Source organism: Eutrigla gurnardus (genome assembly GCF_963514095.1).
Source record: "Eutrigla gurnardus genome assembly, chromosome: 16".
NCBI classification, from domain to species: domain Eukaryota; kingdom Metazoa; phylum Chordata; class Actinopteri; order Perciformes; family Triglidae; genus Eutrigla; species Eutrigla gurnardus.
This window is the reverse complement of record NC_139927.1, coordinates 3,955,778-3,977,079: the sequence shown is the minus strand read 5'-3', so window position 1 is coordinate 3,977,079 and position 21,302 is coordinate 3,955,778. Positions and strand designations below refer to the sequence as shown.

General features: G+C 45.0%; 1 protein-coding gene across 1 annotated transcript; it reads left to right on the top strand.

Annotated features, from left to right (window-relative positions):
- The first annotated feature begins 1,758 nt into the window (after window positions 1-1,758).
- Window positions 1,759-21,297, top strand: mfsd2b (MFSD2 lysolipid transporter B, sphingolipid). The gene is made up of 15 exons (XM_084030022.1): window positions 1,759-1,895; window positions 2,361-2,777; window positions 8,229-8,354; window positions 8,444-8,568; window positions 12,434-12,557; window positions 14,777-14,855; window positions 14,951-15,141; window positions 16,313-16,403; window positions 16,955-17,076; window positions 17,584-17,667; window positions 17,755-17,838; window positions 17,929-18,038; window positions 19,136-19,279; window positions 19,519-19,695; window positions 20,974-21,297. The coding sequence occupies exons 2-15, from the start codon at window positions 2,379-2,381 to the stop codon at window positions 21,020-21,022; spliced, it is 1,905 nt and encodes a 634-aa protein (XP_083886148.1). The 5' UTR covers window positions 1,759-1,895; window positions 2,361-2,378; the 3' UTR covers window positions 21,023-21,297.
- Window positions 21,298-21,302: the final 5 nt, after the last annotated feature.

Below are 21,302 nucleotides of genomic sequence, written 5' to 3'. Positions count from 1 at the left end.
ATGATGACGCGACCACGAGGCGACACCTTCCTCCGGGTCGTAATGCAACATCTGTGCTGCCATTACAGATTTAATGGGGGATTTAGATGACGAGGGGGGGGGGGGGTTCTGAACCGGAGACCGATGGTGTCATAGTGTAACTATAGTGTGTGATCGGGGGGGTTGAATGCAGTACAGTCCTCGCTTCTCTTCTTCATCACATCTCCATCTCCCAGCATTCCTAGCTCCGGCCCCGGGAAGAAGGCGAACACCATTATCCATCTTCAATATTTAAAGCAGCGGGAGGGGAGGGGAGGGGAGGGGTGGATCTGCTCGTGGCTTGAGGAAGAAGAGCTGACAGCCTCGGGACGGTCAAATAATGTCTTGGGATATTCTAATCCCCTCTGAAGAGTTACCTTCCTGTGAGGTTGTTTCTCTTTTGAACCTGAGTTTGCAGGCTGTGGGCATCACTTGCTTGGCAGCCGGAGGGGGTCTGGCTAAAGAGGGAAAAAGAGAGCACATTTCCTTTCTGCTACATATTTAATAAGGCTAAGCATGCAGGGAATTACTTTCCCTTTAACTCCCCGCATTTCCTTTTCAGAGTGACTTTTACCCGTGCAGCAGCAGTCCGACCCCGACCTTTCATGTTGCACATTCCTCTTCACGCATTATCAGAAACATACCCGGTCCAACGCAGGTCACATGCCTGAATTTCTTTTTTGTAGCTGTCAGTAATGTGGCTTTGGTTGAGGGGTTTGCATGCTTGGGCTTCATGGAGACGTCTGGGTTCACTAGCTCAGGTCTCCATGAGCATGTTTGTTGTGGAGGGTGAGCATCGTGCACTAAAGGAGCTTCCTGTCAGAGTGCTTTGTGGGGGAAAATGAAGTTTGCAACCAGAGGAGTCGCCCCCTGGTGGCCGTGCAGTGGTGGAGCTGAAACAGCATATTTCCAGTGAAACAGGAGAGATCAAATTTGATTTGACCTTCAAAAGATTTGCTCATGACCTTCACCGGCTCTCACAGCTGTAGTTCCAGGCAGATTGATGGATGGATGTCATGATGCTTATTGGTTGAAATTAGTAGCTGACCTACGTTTTATTTTGTTTTCCAGGAATAAAAAAAGGCATATATTCTTAAATAGCTACACAATCTGAGCGGGGATGGAAAGGGTTAAAAAAAAAAGGCATTTCAGGTGATGATGATGCACTCTGGGAAATATGTAGTCCAGCGTGTCCTATTGAGCTATTTTCCCACGCACACCTGCTCCGGAGAACCGCGCAGGTAAATTCTCCGTGACGGAAATGAAACCAAACTGCATTTTGGACATTCCTCGTGCGCCACATTATCATTAGATCGGACCGGAATGTGAAGCCAGGATACCAAGCACCATATAGCCGATTTGAACATGAGTGTAAACAAATATATATCTCTTTATTATGCGGGATGCACCGTTACAATAACAACACATGCGCCAAAACCAATATTGACGCTTATTTGCCCTTATAATTAAGAATATTATAAGTGTAAATTATAATTAACACTATGTTAAGTGTTATACAATCAACAGCATGGCCTCATTGCAGTGTTTTCCCATCCAAAACACACACTGCTCGTGTCTGCCATAAGCTCCTGACAGATGCACGCACACGCACGCACGCACGCGCTCACAGCCAAACCATGCGTCGAGCATCCGTTTCGCTGTCATGCCACGTGGCGGCCGCTGCGGGGCGCAGCTTCGTCACTGCAGCTCTGCAAAAAAAAAGAGAGTGGAGACGCGCAGACCAACCTCCATCCTCCGCAGTCTCCTTCTCATCCTGCCCGTCCGACCACCGACCGACCACCGCTGCTGATCACAGCACAACTCTCACTCACAGCACCGGCAGCTTTGCTTTTCTTCTTTTTCTTCATCAGCACGCGGTGAGTAACATCATAAATGTGTGTTTTTCCCTTTTTAAAAAGAAAAAAGCAAGAAAAGGCGTTCAGGTGTGCGGAGCGTCTGTTTATAGATGCACTTCCAGTAATAGTGAGATCCTGCACGGGACACGCCGCCGCTCATCACAGATCATAATCATAATAATGTGATGGATACATGAGATGATGGTGACATGACTTTTAGTGGTTAATGTGGCGTTTAAAGAAATAAAAAGGTAGAATGTGTGATTTCTTGTATGAACTCTGCTTTGTCCCGTTTGTGTGTTTGTGTGAGTCTTTGTCTGTGTGTTTGTGTGCCTTTGTGTGCTTGTATGTTGCAGTACATGCCTGTCATTGATTGTGTGTGTGTGTGTGTGTGTGTGTGTGTGTGTGTGCGTGTGTGTTGCACCACCACCACCGCCTCCTGTCTGACTTTGCCCTTCCCTCTTCCCCTCCCTGGCCTCATTCCAGAGCGACTACAGCATGTGAATGGCGGCAGAGAGCGGCAGCAGAGTTGTCACAGAGCAGCAGGAGGAGCTCCCGGCCTCCGCCGCCGCCACCTCCACCACTTATGTGCACCACACCAGGAGCCAGAGCCACATCCAGTTCCACCCTCAGACGTGCACCACCCCCCCCACCACCACCTCCACCACCTCCTCCACCACCCAGTGGCCGGCTCCGTCGCGAGCCCTCGCTCACACCCGGAGTCACAGTCACACTCACTTCGGCACGCAGTCGCAGTCGCAGTCGCAGTCGCAGAAGTACGGCTGCCGCCTCACGCACAGCCTCTCAGCCATGGCCAAGGGGGAGAAGAAGGCAGGGCAGCGGGGCTCCGCAGGGAAGCTCACCAAGCCCACTGAACCTCTGTTCCCCAAGACTCCTCAGCAGGTAAGAGCACCGTACGAATTTCAATCACACCTTTGCTGCATCGTGCAGGGCACGAATCTGAGAACCTTTTTGAATCCGTGGTGTGTTTATTGACCTGTGAGTGATGATCGGATGAAGAGAGGATAAAAAAGAAACACATGATGGAAAGTGTGATCTCTTTAGTCGCTTATCTGTTTTGCTGATTCATCAGCCGCATTGTTTTCCCCGTGAACACGTAATCCACCAGATAGTAAGACTCAGGGGGAAGTTGATTTGCTTTCATTTGAGAAAGGTTGATAGGATGACCTTCTACACTGTAGATTGCTTTCTTTTTTTGTGGAGGGGCTGATCAGTGGACTTAACAGTGATGAAAGCAGCTGTAATCACATCCCATAAGAGGGAAGCAAGACAGTGGGATGGATAGTAGGAGAGGAACGACTTTCCCTCTCATTTGTTTGCTTTGTTTTGACCTTTATGGGAGCTGAATTGCCATTTGAGTGACGAGAAGGTGATAAGGCTTGTATTCGTGGGAGAATCCAGCCTTTGCCCCTTTAATTTAGGCAGATACTCTATCATCCAGACGTTGTGTCAAACACCGTCGTAATGCAATGCCACGGCAGTTTGTCACTCCTTTTCTGCTTTGGCAACGGTTGAGGTTTAGTTACATCACTCCATCGAACCAGTTCTGCAACTCACTTCCAACCAAACGGCTATCCGATCCTGATTCGAACTCAGCGGCGTTAGGTTCGACACCTGAGGTGTACTAAAAGACAAAAAAAACATCCTGGAAGGTATTTTTTAGCTCATGTGAACGGGAGAATTCATCTATCACGCCTCCTCATATTCCCGTCAGAGCAGTGGATGGAAATGCACAATAATTTGCATTTCCTTCTAGCTGATTCTCTGGAAATGAGTTTGGACTAAATGTGGATGGAGATTTGCTATTTTTCTCTGTGTAAATAGTCTGTTTGTTTTTTCTACACAGCTGTGGATTCTCCCTGAATATCAATATGAGTCTTTGATCAAACACGATCACAGAGAAATATTATAGAAACGTACTGTTAATTCAAAGAGAAAAAATGTAAAAAATATATACTTTCCATTAAAATCAACAGGAAACAACCATAACTTAGTTAATCTCAAATATACACAGCAAGTAACTATCTTTAAAATAAAACCATGCATATAGAAAGGCTGCAGATATGGTATTAATTTCTTTAAATCTGATATTTTTTAAATGACACCAGAAGCTAGAAGCTTAAAGTTGGACCACAAATAGATTTCTTTAAGTTGCATGTATGAGACGAGTCAAATCAGGAGAACTAAATGGGACGTAGGAAATGAAAGCACTTTTTCTCCCTTTGTGAATGAGACTCAATGACAGATCCAGGGTCAGTAAACTACCGCAGCAAATTCCACATGAAGAGCCTCCCGATCCGTCACAAAAAGTACAGAGCTCTTTGTCACACTGACGTGCCCCGTGGAGCTTTTTATGATTTCTTTTTTTTCAGAGAATCATTTCTGGATTGATTCCCAGAGTTTTTTTTTTTTTTAAGCCAGCGCCACCAGGAGACTGTTGACATTTCCAGCGGCTTGTCCTCCCTGACATAATCATCCTTTCTCCCTATAATCCATAATCAGAAGTGACGGCACAGCGCTGCTGTTTTCCTACAACCAGAAAGCGTCACATGACCCCACGATTCCCCAGAGCTGTCAGAAAATCCTCACATTTAAACTGCTCTATGGATCCAGTTTTACCAGCTTAACAACATGGAGTGGACACGTTTTATTTGGGGAATATAGCTTAGCTGCCCCCCCCTCCCCCCCTCCCCCCCTCCCCCCTCCATTCAACAGAATTATCCTCAATCCTGATTTAAATCACAGGCATTTTAAATGGTTTCCCTGTAACAGTTAAGGATTCATTAACTTTAAAGATTAGTCTTATCTGTCCTCCTCGTCCCTTAGCTTGTCGACGGTCTGAACCTGCAGACACTGCAGTGTGTGTGTGTGTGTGTGTGTGTGTGTGTGTGTGTGTGTGTGTGTGTGTGTGTGTGTGTGTGTGTTGCATTGTGAGCACGTTTGTGCATCCCAGAACAACAGTAGAAGGGATATCCTGTTTATCCTCTTTGATGATAAGAACTCAGTAATGAAAGATTGAGAGTAAGTGATAGGAGGGAGAGAGAGAGGGAGAGAGAGAGAGAGAGGCAGAGAGAGAGAGAGGGAGAGCGAGGAAGAGACGGAGAGAGGGAGAGAGATGGAGAGATGGAGAGAGAGGGAGAGGGAGAGAGAGAGATAGAGGGAGAGAGATGGAGAGAGAGTATTTTTGTACATCATCAGTGAAGCAGCATTCGGTAGTAATGCATAATGGGAGAAATGGTAGTACTGATGGGAGTAATGGTAGTGATGGGAGGAATGGTAGTGATGGTAATAGTGGTAGTATTGGTAGTATTGGTAGTATTGGTAGTATTGGTAGTAATAGTAGTTATGGTAGTATAATGGTAGTAGTGATGGTAGTAATGGTAGTAGTGATGGTAGTATAATGGTAGTGATGGTAGTATAATGTCAGTGATGGTAGTTTAATGGTAGTAGTGATAGTAGTAATGGTAGTAGTGATGGTAGTGATAGTAGTAATGGTAGTAGTGATGGTAGTGATAGTAGTAATGGTAGGAGTGATGGTAGTATAATGTTAGTGATGGTAGTATAATGGTAGTAATGGTAGTAGTGATGTTAGTAATGGTAGTAGTGATGGTAGTATAATGTTAGTGATGGTAGTTTAATGGTAGTAGTGATGGTAGCAATGGTAGTAGTGATGGTAGTGATAGTAGTAATGGTAGGAGTGATGGTAGTGATAGTAGTAATGGTAGGAGTGATGGTAGTGATAGTAGTAATGGTAGGAGTGATGGTAGTCTAACAGTAGTGATGGTAGTGATGGTAGTAGTGATGGTAGTGATGGTAGTATAATGGTAGTGATGGTAGTAATGGTAGTAGTGATGGTAGTATAATGTTAGTGATGGTAGTAGTGATGGTAGTCTAACAGTAGTGATGGTAGTGATGGTAGTAGTGATGGTAGTGATGGTAGTAGTGATGGTAGTGATGGTAGTAGTGATGGTAGTGATGGTAGTATAATGGTAGTGATGGTAGTAATGGTAGTAGTGATGGTAGTATAATGCTAGTGATGGTAGTTTAATGTTAGTGATGGTAGTAGTGATGGTAGTATAATGCTAGTGATGGTAGTAATGGTAGTAGTGATGGTAGTATAATGTTAGTGATGGTAGTATAATGGTAGTAATGGTAGTATAATGTTAGTGATGGTAGTAGTGATGGTAGTATAATGCTAGTGATGGTAGTAATGGTAGTAGTGATGGTAGTATAATGTTAGTGATGGTAGTATAATGCTAGTGATGGTAGTCGTCGTGGAGGAATAGAGAGTTCTGAAGTCGTAAACCACCAGCAGCCTTTACTTTCCTCCGACCTGCTTGTCTGGAGATTGAATAATTACACCTCCTGTAATTGTTGCCCTCCAAACCCTTCGCTTCGTGTTTTCATGGGGGGGGGGGGGGCGGATAATAACAGTGTGCCGGTCGAGTCTGTGGTTACTTTGGTGATTTCACTCTTTCATAAAGATCATGGGGGGGGGGGGGGGGTGGAGTGTATAGTGTGTTTGTTTATTTGGGATAAACCTCTTGAGATGCATCATCTCGTTTCCCAGGGGTCCCGACATATAACACAATCACTGATGATAACAGAGAAATGACAGAAAAAACTGAATCATAATAATACAGGAAACAAAACGACATCAAAACAAAAAACATTGTGTGTGTTTGTGTGTGTGTGTGTGTGTTACCTGTCATATGGGGACATCGTTCAGTCACATTGTGGGGACAAATGCCTGACCCGTAATATAAATTATTACATTTTTAGTTCAAAGACGTGGTTCAAGGTTCGGATACCTCTCCATGAATAGAAGTCAATGTAAAGTCACGAAAACGCGACTGTGTGTGTGTGTGTGTGTGTGTGTGTGTGTGTGTGTGTGTGTGTGTGTGTGTGTGTCTGAGACACCAAAAGTTATGCAGAAGAGGGGAACAGGCAAAGTTTTTGGAGACAGTCGTAAATATTGGGCTTCCTAGACTGCGGTGTCTCGTCTTATTCATGTGTGAAGATGAAAGCTTACCCTTCATGCTGCACACACACACACACACACACACACACACACACACACACACACACACACACACACAGATGGGTTTGGCAGGGCACAGCGAGGGGAAACGGGGTTTCTGTCAGGCTCCTCCACGAGCCTCTGTGTCTGCTCAGATCGACCACGACGCAAACAGCCGTCTATTTAACACTGATCTGATTTTACGTCTCCGTCTGCTCGGGTCACCTGACATCACGGGAGAGGAAGATGAAGATGAAGAGCTGATGTGACGTTACTCTGCTTTTCTTTGCATTCCAACTGAATCACCGGATCGTTGCGTCGCAACGCCGAGGGGGAGGAATGTTATTTTAGGAGCACCTGAAATAGAAATCAGACTATGAATGACTACGGCATTCAATATTCATGAGTCATAAGTCTGCTCTCGGGGGAGCGACACACCTTCGTATCGGTGTGTCTGGGAAGTGTCGTCTAAAGTTTAGGGGAGGAATTTGCTTGATTGTTATAGGAAATAATACAAAAGAATAATTTAGTTGGTTGCATCACGGCTTTCTACGACATTATATAAGGGCATCTGTACAAAAAACAAAAACGAGCTGAGAGAGGTGGGCAATATTCAGAGAAAATGAGTAAAAAAAAAGGTCGTGAATTTGCGTGTTTATAAAGTTGCAGATTTGCTATTATGATGTTAAGAACCAGCATCTATGTTAGCTAACTTCTCATGAATGTACGCATTTATTTTTCTAATTAATACATCACAACGTCATCTTATGGGTGTTTATTGATCGGGGAGGTTGTGCTAAAGATTTGCTGTTGCTATGACAACAAGTGAAAGCTACCACTAGCATCTTAGCCCAACCTACCCGATCAATAAGCACCCATAAGATGACCTCATATAAATAAAACTAAGCATCAACATCATCACCCTAAGGACCTTAATGAGGCGTTGGGATGGATTAATTAGAAACATACGTACATTCATGGGAAGTTAGCTAGCATAAATGCCGTTTGTTAGCATCATAATAAACTCGCAAATTTGCTAGTTTAGAAACTCTCAAATTTGAGACTTTTTTTCTCTGAATATTGACCCCTCTCTCGGCTCCGTTTTTTTCCCGACAGTGACCCTGATACGCCATCGTAGTCTTCAGTTAAATTACGACTGTATGGAGAGTTCATCCCTTTTCTTAATTTCCTGTTCCCACGTGGACCGAGTCCTTATCCGAGCTCCTGCAGTGATGGAAGTGAACTTGCTCATTAGCAGTCTGACCTGCAGGGTCACGTTATCTTCTCACCATGTTTTTTCTTCGTCTCCACAGACTCAGCTGGGCCAGAAACTGACATTCAGCAGTAAGCTGTGTTTCGCCATCGGCGGCGCGCCCAAGGAGGTGGCGGCCAGCGCCACCGCCTTCTTCCTGCAGATCTACCTGCTGGACGTCGCTCAGGTAACGTGTGTGTGTGTGTGTGTGTGTGTGTGACCCCTGTACGTGTATACATGGGTCTGTGTGTGTGTTGAACTCTGCTTGTCCTGCAGATCAACGCCTTCCAGGCCTCCATGGTGCTGTTCATCGGTAAAGCCTGGGGAGCCGTGACCGACCCCATCGTGGGTTTCTTCATCACAAAGAGCAAATGGACCAAGATCGGCAGGCTGATGCCCTGGTGAGTTCCCCGCCTCACGATGAAGGACACGCCATCATTGTTATTTCATTTACCCAGCCCCGTATTCCCGTCAGTGTTTTCTTCTCTCACTCCTTGTTATTGCCAAATGTCGTTGTTTTTGGTTGGCAGTAAGGTAGAGCGAGGCAGCACCGACACAATCTGGTTCAAAACATCGGATTGCTCAGAACATTTAACAATAAGAAAGTTCTTCAGGGAATGATTATTAATGGTTTTCGGGATATTGGACACAATGGCGGCTCCAGATGACTCGGCCGGTAGAGTTGGCGGCTCGAGGCTGAGTCCTGTTCACTCTCACGCTCTCCTTTCACAATAAAGGCCAAAAGGTTAAAAAAATAACTTTGAAAACAGAAAAGATATTGACACAAAAGAAAATAATGTTCTGCTACCAATAAATTATTAAGAATTTATATTAATATCGAGGCTGAGTCCCTTTCACTATCAGGCTGTCCTTTCACAATAAAGGCAAAAAGGTGAAAAAAATAACTTTGAAAAAAAGAAAAGATGTTGACACAAAAGAAAATGATGATAATTTGCTACCAAGAAATTATTAAGAATTTATAGGCTATGTCCCTTTCACTATCAGGCGGTCCTTTCATAATAAAGGTAAAAAAATAAACTTTATAATAACTGTAAAGCAGCCTTTAAGTAAAAATAAATAATATTTGTTTATTGAAGGTCATAAACTTGAGTAAAAAGATATTCCTTTCCTTTGCTGCTGACATCCAGCTGTGTTTGCGTGGAGGGCTGTAATCTGTCGTGGGATTGGGAAGCGTGTTTTGGTCTCTCACACAGTAATCACGACTTCCACATCGTCCTCGTGTTTGTGCAAAAATCCTAACAATAACAAACCAGTTTTCTGAAATGAGCCTCTAAAGGACGGCTGCTGAATAACCAGCCTCTGTGTTTTTTAATTACGCTGTTTTTCCCGAACGCTCCCTCTGATGAAGTTTTGCATACCGGGTGTGCTTCAATGCTTCGAGGGCGTCGGCCGTTTTGTTTTTTTCCTTTTAAAGCCAGACAACAATAGACGAGGAAGTTCGTACCGCGTCCTGTCATTAATCAAGAAGCTGACCGCTTTATTACATTTACGCAACACCTCGTTACACATCTGGACTTCATCCAGCGTCCTGTTGGTCTGCTCCCTGTCTTCAACTTTCACTTACCATGATGGGAATCAACAGCAAAGAGGATTGTATACGTGTGTGTGTGTGCAGTATATTTTGAACACGCTATAGCGTGACACTTCCCATAATTACACACTCATTATCTAATGCATATGCATTATAAAACCATAGATTATATACGAGCTGACGGTGCTGGAGGAGCGCCAAGGCCGCGCTGGACAGATGCTGCTGGCTGTTAAACCCACTTTGATTACTGACGGGAAGGTGGAGGTGGATGAATGGAGGTGGATGAATGGATGTGGATGAATGGAGGTGGATGAATGGAGGTGGATGAAGCTGCAGGTGGATGAAGCTGGAGGTGGATGAAGCTAAAGGTGGATGAAGCTGGAGGTGGATGAATGGATGGAGGTGGATGGATGGAGGTGGATGAAGCTGGAGGTGGATGAAGCTAAAGGTGGATGAAGCTGGAGGTGGATGAATGGAGGTGGATGAAGCTGGAGGTGGATGAAGCTGGAGGTGGATGAAGCTAAAGGTGGATGAAGCTGGAGGTGGATGAAGCTGCAGGTGGATGAAGCTGGAGGTGGATGAATGGAGGTGGATGAATGAAGGTGGATGAAGCTGGAGGTGGATGAAGCTGGAGGTGGATGAAGCTAAAGGTGGATGAAGCTGGAGGTGGATGAAGCTGCAGGTGGATGAAGCTAAAGGTGGATGAAGCTGGAGGTGGATGAAGCTGGAGGTGGATGAAGCTAAAGGTGGATGGAGCTGGAGGTGGATGAAGCTGGAGGTGGATGGAGCTGAAGGTGGATGGAGCTGAAGGTGGATGAAGCTGGAGGTGGATGGAGCTGAAGGTGGATGGAGCTGGAGGTGGATGGAGCTGGAGGTGGATGAAGCTGGAGGTGGATGGAGCTGAAGGTGGATGGAGCTGAAGGTGGATGGAGCTGGAGGTGGATGATTGGAGGTGAATGAAGCTGGAGGTGGATGGAGCTGGAGGTGGATGAAGCTAAAGGTGGATGATTGGAGATGGATGAATGGAGGTGGATGAATGGAGGTGGATGAATAGAGGTGGATGGAGCTGAAGGTGGATGAAGCTGGAGGTGGATGTGTTGTTTGTGAATTCATGTTAAAATGTGTCTCAGTTTTTCTGATGAGATTGTGAGACACTTCCTCTAGTTTGGACCCTGTTTGGAAAGTCCCGTCTGCCCATCCAGCAGGAAGTGTTTACCCCCTCCACCCTCCACCCTCCACCCCCCACCCCCCCACCGGACACAAACGGTGATCTCTATCTCCGTTAGGATGGAGTCATTTGGCCCTGACGCCCTCTTTGGGTGCTGCCCTGTTATTTTATGACATTTTGGATATAAAATCTTAAATATGCAGTGGAGTAAAAAAAACAACAACATATAAACACTCCAAAATCCCCAAATCGCCAAAGAAAGCATGCTCTCACTGCCACGCCTCCTTCTAAATCTCCTCCTCCTCCTGCATCACCTCATTAACGTCACCGCGGGCGACCCGGACGAGCCAACTTCCTGTCAACCCGCCCGGCTTCATGAAGACATCGCTGGCACAGGTGTGACTGTGCAGTCATGCGTGAGAGTGTGTGTTTTGGACGCATGCTCCGCCCCTTTCCTGTCATCTTGCAGGAACATTCTGAGCGGCCCATTCATGGACCGCGGGGCCTTTCATCGCCTCCCGTGACCCAGCGGTCAATACTGCAGCACCAGCGTTGTCGGCCGCCTTTGTTAGAGCAAACAATCAGGAGGAGAGTGAGCTGGGCCGGCTGGACGATGCTAGAAAGGACCATTCCCTGCCTCTTCCCCCCCCTGGTGTAGTCAGAGCAGGTCAGAGGTCAGGAAACCCCTCCCTAAAAACCCCATCAGTCCCCCCTTTTTTTCAACCTGCTGGTCGTTACATCTGCTCCACAAACAACCTCCATCCAGCAGAAGAAGAAGAGGGCGGATGATATATTGGAGTCCGTCCGTCAGCCATAATCCGCCTATTTGGCTTCCGTATCGAAAAAGCACAGCTGTTCATTTTCAACCATAATGACACGTACCAGTTTGTTTACCTACGAATTAAACGGCCCGCATGCCGGATGGTTCCAAGTCCCAGAGAGAGAGAGAAAAAAACAACAACAAAAAGCCCGACGCAGCAGAATTTCACTTGCTTTGCTGCATATTCATGCGTTTGTGCGTCTTTAAACGCTGTGTGGGTTTAGAAGTATTGTGGTGTTCCCCATCCTGCTCCTCCCCGCGGACGGATTCCTATCATACTCACAACAACATCATCATTTAGCTGTCAGCTTCAGCCTCGCTGGACGGATTTTTAACACTGAGATTAATGACAGAACCTTTCTGTGCTTGAAAATGTGTGATGATGGAAGGTTCAGGATCAGAAAGGAGTTTATTGACGTTTTCACATACAAGGAATAAAAAAATAAAGCAAATTACTGCAGTCAAGAACATAAATAAACTACAAAAAATGACCCTAAATGGGGAAAAAAGACACTCTATATATAACATAAGAATATGGGATGTAATTAGGGTCATTGTATCTGATTGGATTTGATCTTTATTCCCTTGATTACAGAGTACAATAAGCTTATCATGTCCTGCCCCTTCTTTACATCATCACCTTTAATTTACATCTCATATATCTGTATCCAAATATGATATATATATATATATGTCTATAATATCTACGTCTCTTGTGTTTTTCAGGATGGTGGGCTGCTCTCCGTTCCTGGTGGTCTCCTACTTCTACCTCTGGTTCGTTCCTCCATTCATCAGCGGCAGGTTCATCTGGTACCTGGGCTTCTACTGCCTCTACCAGACCCTCATCACCGTGAGTGAAGAAGGCTTTATTATCATAACCACAGGAATGAAGTCCTTCCTTTGCTGTCCACAGAATGCCAAACAATGTATAAAAAAAGATAATATATCAGGAATAAGTCATGTTAAAAGGCAGCCTGTGAGACATAAATACAGTAAAACTGCAAATCCAAACATGCAAGCGTGCAAAACTCTGCAGTTAGTCCAAATATCTCCAGTCGTATGGCATTCAGGAAGAAAGACTTTTCCAGCCTTGTGGTCCTTCTGTACCTCAGAAGTGCATTTTTTTTACGAGTCTTCAAATGCTTCACACGCAGCGCATAGAGGGATAAAAGCTCTGCATATGACACATTACATAAGATTAAAAAGAAAATGCCACAAATAGCAAAGTGGCGGATGATTACAGTCGTCTCACGCCAGACTCCGACAGCTCCCTCGCTAGGAGGGTTTTTTTCTGCTTTGATTTGTCGGAACGTGCAGCGAGATGAGAAACCCGGAGCTCTCAGATCGCTCACCTCAAAGAGGGAAGTGTAGTTATTTAGGTTGCCTTTTGTTTATTATGGCCTCAGACCGTTCATCCCTCCTCCTCCTCCTTCTCCTCCTCCTCCTCCTCCTCCTCCGGGGGAACCCATATAACATGTGACCGCTGCCGCCACACTGCGGCCGGCTGTAATGGCATGTCATTCTAACTACTTGATAAGTATACCAGGAAACCTCTCGCTGGGTAAATACCGGTTCCCACTTTTAGCCTCCCTTCATTGTCTCTCTGGTGTTTGTGTGGAGCTTTTGGAGGGCCAGCTGTTATCACTCAGAGAGGTCACGGTCTGCAAACAGGGGTCAGGATGCAATACATCATCTGTTTATGTAATCGAGGCCATAAAGAGGGCTTCCACCCGACGATTTTTATTAGCTTCTCGCTCGAAGCACGTTCACTTCTATAAATGTTTGCATCCAGTTAGAGGGGCCCCGTAAATGACATGCTGCATGCGAGCGGGAGAAAACCCGTCGGTGTTTATTTCCGTCGGTGCTGACTGAGCCCTTGTGTAAATTACAAAGTGAAGGGACTCGGTTGTGCTTGCCTATTCTCTGGGAGAGGTGGTGGTGGTGGTGGTGGTGGTGAGGAAGCAAAAACAGAGAGCTGAGGTCGGGCCGACGTTGGAAACTGCAGAGATGGCTATATTTTTGAATTTTTCACAAAAAATAAAACATCTAAACATATCTTGGGTGTTCCCGAGTCAAATGTTAAATGGAATACACACTGTTGCCCATAAAGAGGGAAGAGTTTGACACAATCTCTGTTTATTCCTATTTAAATGCATCATTTGATCATTACGTTATGTGTCCAGGTGAAATTAATTCATGCATAACATTTCTTTAAAAGACAAGACATTTGCAAATGATTTACTTTATGGTATAATAAGCTACGGTGCTAATGTTTAGCAGATATAATGTTTGACCAAGTTCACACTTTTAGACTCTATGAGAAGTTTTTTTTGTCGTAAATCAAAAATATTGGACGAATCCCAAAAAATTTGACCTGATGATGCAACTCAGAAAATCAATCAATGACCTCATTCGAATGTTTCACATACGTCGGCCTATCAGAGCCGCTGTACGAAAAAAATAACAACCAAAAATAACGGAGCTGAGAGAGGCGGGGCAACATTCAAGAAAAGAAGTGGCAAATTTGCGAGTTTATAAATATATATAGCTGATAGAAACAAGTTGCTTGGTTCCGCTAATACCGGATGTTTGCTATTGCTATGACAACAAGTGAAAGCTACCGCTAGCATCTTAGCTCAACCCCCCCGATCAATAAAAACCAATAAGATGACAATTTGTCCTCGTATAAATAACAGCAACAATAAGCATCAACATCAAGGACCTTAACCGGGTGTTGTCACACATTGGGATGATTCATTAGAAAGATAAACGTACATTCATGGGAAGTTAGCTAGCATAGATGCCGGTTGTTAGCATCGTAATAAAGTAATAAAGTTCCCCGATCTCGGCTCTGTTTTTTTTTCTACAGTGACCCTAATACGTCATATTCAAATAAACAGTAATAAATCCGATTTTTAAAGTTCCTGTAGATGAAAGTCTTACATCGACCAACTGGAGCCGTCGGGCTACAGATACACAACAAACACACTCAAAAATGAATTCTCTTGGGAGGCTGAGTACATCCCATAATATCTAATATGTGTTCTTCCCCCTCCTCCTCTGTTTCAGTGCTTCCACGTGCCTTACTCTGCTCTCACCATGTTCCTGAGCACCGACCAGAAGGAGAGAGACTCGGCCACCGCCTACCGTACGCTCCTTCAACACGCATCGAGCATCATTTAACGTTTTTCCTCTTCAGCCAAAGATCGGATGTGTGAAAGTGACGGTGGGATCTTTTCGCAGGAATGACGATGGAGATTCTGGGGACCCTGGTGGGCGCCGCCATCCAGGGCCAGATCGTAGCCAGCGCTCACACTCTGCACCACTGCCCGCCTTACAACAACGTGTCTGCTGCCGCCGGTTACCTTGGAAACAGCAGCGGGGCAGAGATCGTCAAGAAGCTGGTGCGCTCCCAGGACCACCTGTCACACTCGGTGAGTGTCACGCCGGTGCCCTAGCAGGACCCAGGTGGACTCCAAAGTATAGGAAGTAGGCCAACGGAGAGTACTTTGGGGCTGCAGCTCGGGAGGCCGTTTACTCCGAATGAAAAGGAGGGATTGTTTCAAAATTGGGTCCATATTTGCAGAGCGTACAGGTTCTGACACCCAACACGGCCTCACGTCTTAACCCCCAAGAAACCCGCGGGATTGAAACGGAGACGCCGCCGTTTGATATCTGAACCCGACTTCCTGAGTCTCGCCACCACAAAGGGGGTCCCTCCCTTTGCAGCAGGCTCCGAACCGTGCCCCCCGCCTACGTTCAGGGGTCTCCACAGTCTGTAAGCCATTAGGGACCTATTTATATCCCGCCCACAACATTCGGGACAAGGCACTCAGATTCAATGTGTTGGAGATATTAGTCTTTCACTTCAAGGTGGCTGCCGCTCCGAGTTGAAAGGGAGGCGACGGATCCGCGTTGGGGTCTGTGGATAAACACGCTGCTGCTGTGAATCCATCACGGGACATTCTGTGAAGTCCAGATTGTCCTGCTGTTGGATTTGGGGTTTGCACCGCAGCTATTTAGACTTTCTTTGGGGGTGAACCTTATCGGGTGGCGACCCAGCTCACCCTCGCCAAAACCCTTTCCAGCCACCGGGCTAAATTCCTCTGGTCTCTGGTGAAGAGGAGGCACACAAACACACCGTCTGGGCAAACTAAGGTCTGGCACCTCGGAAACAGGGAGCGTTTGATGTGCATAAATAATAATGAACCGCCGAGCCACATGGGGAAAAATAGCAAACAAACAAGAGGTTGTTTGAGGCAGAAACGGTTTCCTGTCTGCATTAAAAACGCTTATTTTTAGCGACGCAGTTGAGGTTTTTTATTTTTTGCTCCTGTTTACGCTGGTGTTTGCACGGTTAAATGCCCCGCTGCCGGAGGTTTTTTTTGCTATTTAAACCTGATGGTGGAAAAAACAACAACTCTTGCGCGGCAATAAATGGGCCGTCGTGATGGCGTGTTGAAATGAAGCGCTTCAATTTTTTAAGGCAAAGTGAGAAACATTATGAATAAAATATTGAGGAAAAAGGCTCAGAATAGACCGGCTGTGTCAGATAAGATGGACTGATGTGGCTTTGTGTGTGTGTGTGTGTGTGTGTGTCTGCAGAAGGAGGTCTACATGATAGCTGCCGGCGTGGTGGGAGGAGTGTTCCTCGTCTGCACGCTGGTGATGTTCCTGGGAGTCAAAGAGAGAGACGGTGAGAGAAATTAAATGTTCTTTTTTTAACTCCTCTATGATAGTAACTTTTGACATCTTCGGTCTTTTTCTGACATCAAACAACTAACCGATCGAACGAGAAAATAATCGACAGTAATTGAAGCGTACCACTTAAAACGCTACCCCTTTAAATCATTTATAAATCAAACAAATGTCTTCATTACAGCATCGTAAATTGAATATCCTCTGGTTTTGGTCTGTTAGATTAAAGAAAATGAGATTTTATGGAAACTAATTCAAACATAAATCAGTGTTAAAAAGTAGCGTTAGTTGAGTTATTCCACATTTGGGAAAACACATTTTGCATTCAAAACGCGTATAAATCAGCAGCCTGCGGCCATAAAACACAACTGGGATGTTCTTCTTGCACCTTTTGAACTTTTTCCTACACCGTCAGAGTGTCATTGAACTACCCGGGGAGCCGCCTCTCCTTCCACTCATCTTTATTAGAGATGGCAAGCAGGTATCCACTGCAATGCAGGGGCAAAACATGCATGGGCTCTCATTGTTATTCTCCACGGACCCTCTCAGATCCCTACGCCCCCCGGACCGAGAAGCAGATCCCCTTCCATCAGGGCTTCATCCTGGTGATGAGACACGGGCCGTACCTCACCCTCACCGCCGCCTTCCTCTTCATCACCGTCGCCATCCAGGTAAAAACTCACAATGAGGATTAGACAGAGCACTTAGATAGAGATGGATGGATGGATGGATGGATGGTCTCTAGTACATACTGTATATGCAAATATAAATATAAAAATGTGAGAGTATAAATACAAAAACTACAACACAATAATGAGTATGTTATTCCGAGGTCGGGAGAAGATCATGTATATCAAGTCTCTGAGTCACATGTAGGCCGACTCTTCACTTTTGACACTCGGGGGGGTTTTAAGGCTGTTTTTAACATTATTGCAGACGATTCCAACTTTTTTGCCTCTCCTTCTCTCTATATTCCCCCTCTCGTCTCTGACGAGGTGTCAGTTTGTGATGATGCATCGTGAGGCCTCTGGGAAGTGGGAATATGAAAACCTCCGTCAGCAGCTTCTCCTCTCACTTTCATTCGAGCACATCGCCGCCGCCCGGTGACAGTTGCTGAGCAGACGAGATGTTTTTTTATTCTTCTGTGAATCTGAGTCTCTGATCTCTGATTTCTGCAGCTGGTTCAGAGCAACTTCGTCCTCTTCTGCACCTACGCCGCCGACCTGCGGGATCACTTCCAGAACATCGTGCTGACCATCCTGGTGAGTTCTCACGAGTATATACTTGAAGATCTATCTTCTCCATGTGACCCCAGTACACACCAACGTCTGCTTCGACATGTTCTTCAGGTCTCCGCGGTGATAAGCATCCCGGTGTGGCAGTGGTTCCTGCAGAGGTTCGGGAAGAAGACGGCAGCGTTCTGCGGCATCACAGTGAGTTGTTTTTTTTAACTCAAACTTTGACGTTTGTGCCCCCTTGTGGTCAAAGTTGGGTAATGTGGAGTTTTTTTCTTGTCCATCTAGTGGATCATGCCCTTCACCATGATGCTGGTCCTCATCCCCAATGTGGTGGTGGCCTACGTGGTGGCCGTCTCCTCTGGACTCAGCGTGGCCGCCTCCCTCCTGTTGCCATGGTAATACTCCGGATCCCATCACACTCAAGATGATGCCTTTTTACTTCCACTTGGAACAATTTGGATATATTTTATTAAAAGAAAACGATCCAGATCTGAGAGAAAACCCATTTTCCCCCTCATCGAAAAAAGGCACTTTTTATATTAAATATAGGATCAACACTTATTTGAAAAAAAGAAATAAAAAAAAAAGAAAATGGTTTAAATATTCAAACTGAATAATTTATCTCTAGAGTTTCTTCTTCTTCTTCTAGTTTCCTCCAGCAGTTTTAAAAACAGAGGAGTCAGGTCGACCGGAGACTCTGTGTTGGCCGATATTCAAAACCAGATATTATTTATGTGCCTGCCTATAAGTCTGTCTGCGCTTTGATTCAATGAGTCCGGTAGTACACCGACCTGCTGTTAGCGGCGACTCGTTGCCTGGAGTTTCCCCTTCTGTTCACTCGGGGTTCACGCCACGGTCATGAAGGTGACATCATCTTTTTTTATGAATCGGAGGCGGGCGACTGCTATTAATCTTCTATACCATCACAGTGAATACAACGCCAGATGTAGAGTACAGTCTTCTTCTTCTTCTTCTTCTGCTGCTTCTTCTTCTTCTTCTTCTGCTGCTTCTCCGTGTCTTGTTTCCACAGCCGTCCGTCACTCATCATGTGTGTGTGAGCGACTTCCATCTGGGAGGGAAACATCATGAAATAATAGTATTTGATAATTGAACACTTTCTTGTAATGTTTTTAAAATGCCATTTATTGATTGATGTTAAGAACTATTTATTGATATGGTGCAGGGGGGTGTTTACTTTGGAAGGGCCCGATGGTTTCCCCTCTCTGGGCCGAGAACGCCGCTCATCGTCTCATCGTGTTATTAGCTCAGTCATTTTAAGCGCTGTAAGTCGACCTCACATCGTCAGCTGCTGCCGTCTCATATAAGATGATTAAAGCCTGATGGAGGTCTTAGACCTAAAGACAAAAGGACACATGCTCCCAAAATCCTGCAAAAAAAATCCCACACGTCGGTGTGTATTCACCTCTGTGTGTGTGTGTGTGTGTGTGTGTGTGTGTGTGTGTGTGTGTGTGTGTGTGTGTGTGTGATTCAGGTCCATGCTGCCGGATGTGGTGGATGACTTCAGACTGGCCAACCCGTACTCTAAAGGCCACGAAGCCATCTTCTACTCCTTCTACGTCTTTTTCACCAAGTTCGCCGCCGGCATCTCCCTGGGAGTGTCCACCCTCTGCCTGGAGTGAGTCTGCATTCACACACACACACACACACACACACACACACACACACACACACACACACACACACACACACACACACACATGCACTTAGCTTGTCATGAATACCTTTGCAGGATTTGAGTTAACCTGCAGACCTGATGTATGATTCATTATGTGAAAGGTGTGCCGTTTGCTCATTTGCAGCGTAACCTGTATTTTAATATGTGTGTGTGTGTGTGTGTGTGTGTGTGTGTGTTAGGTTTGCAGGGTACAACACTGGCGCCTGCAAGCAGCCAGCTCCTGTGGTGTACACCCTGAAGCTGCTGATCGGCGCCGCCCCGGTGGCCTTCATCGTGACGGGCTTGATGATCCTGCTGCTGTATCCCATCAGCGAGGAGGTGCGGATCAGGAACAGACTCTGTCTGGACGAGCTTCGGTGAGTACGGACCGCAAACGTACGATTAAATACAACGTACACCCGCGCAGGGTCTTTAAAGGGTCAGTCCGCAGATTTGACAAATCAAAGTGTAGTTTACTTGACATGAGGAGTTTTATTCAGCCTGTAAACACAGTTGGAATGGAGCGTCGGAGGGGAGCTGTTTGAAATTTGAAAAATAACCCCAGTGACATCATCATGGTTATTTACTCATAACCCTGATGACATCATCATAGTTATTTACTCATAACCCCGATGACATCAGCTGAGTTATTTACTCATAACCCCAATGACATCATCATGGTTATTTACTCATAACCCCGATGACATCATCAGGGTTTTTTCCCCACATTAGCCCTGTTGATGGTTTATTTTTACTTTAGAAAGTGTGTGTTGGGTTTGAAAGCCTGCATGTTTGAAAAGGGTAGGAACATATGAGGCTGTAAGGGTGGAATGAAGCACATTGCATTATGGGAATTCTAAGAGGGAGGAGCTTGACCCATAATAGAGAATACAAGTGAGGAAATGTGAGCCGCTGCTGGTTTGATTTGGATCATTCTTTCTTTATTGTGAGTCCTCCAGTATTACAGAAGTGAATTGCTTAATTGCTGGAGTATCTCTTTAATTGATGACTTTTACATGGTCAGCTCCTTTGTGTCCAATTTTAATGACAATATAGAGATTACACTCAAACACGCCTTGTGAAAGAGAAATAAAAAATACAACATTAAAGTCATGAGGATTTCCATGTGGGGAATTATTGCCAAGTTATGAGAAATGCTGCTTTTATACCCTCCTATTAACTATCCGCCAGCATATTCAGCTGTGCCGTTATGCCAACGATGATATAAGCATTTCATTTAGCATTGATCAGCAGTGGAGGAAGCATTCAGATCATTTAGTTAAGTGAAATTGGCAACAGCACAATGTACAAGGATTCTATTACAGCGGCAGCGTTTTCAAGTCCTTTATACAAGTTATTCTTTTAGATCAAGTGCATAAATATGAGCAAAATATACTCAAAGTCTAATACAGAATGTCCCTTTGTCTGTGTTTTATTATTATATTATGATATAATTCATATTTTGATGAGTTGGAGCTCATTTTTAAACCATTCATCTGCTCGGGTGGTTTAATGTAGAGCAATGCATATTTTATGAAGTGAATGTGTAACATGAAAGAGATGGAAATGTTCAAGTACTTCAAACTAAAGCTGGAGTGCACTACTCAGTTATTTCCCACCATGCTGTTGAAGTAAAACCTCGGCGTCTCCTGCAGGAAACAAAGCATCGGCTCCAGAGCGATGGAGGACTTGAGCAACGTGTGACCCGGATCCTGAATGAAGTGAATCCTTGAAGTATTCCAGCGCCGCCGCTGGGAAAGTTGTCCATTAGTGTATATTACACTGAAAAACTGTTTAAAATTTGTTTTTAATGTAAAAAGAAAATGTGTTTCATCTTCACATGTACTGTACAGCCGTCTTGGATATATATAAATATATAATAAGATTACCTAATTTATATAGATGAATGTATTATATCATTATTTGCTGTGTTTATCTCTACAACACTGTTATTTATTTATGATGTATGATGATTATTAAGAGA

Coding starts and splice junctions, on each gene's coding strand:
- mfsd2b (XM_084030022.1), top strand. CDS start 2,379: ATGGCGGCAGAGAGCGGCAGCAGAGTTGTCACAGAGCAGCAGGAGGAG. Junction 15,142..16,312: donor AGGACCACCTGTCACACTCG/GTGAGTGTCACG, acceptor GTGTGTCTGCAG/AAGGAGGTCTACATGATAGC. Junction 18,039..19,135: donor GCCTCCCTCCTGTTGCCATG/GTAATACTCCGG, acceptor TGTGTGATTCAG/GTCCATGCTGCCGGATGTGG.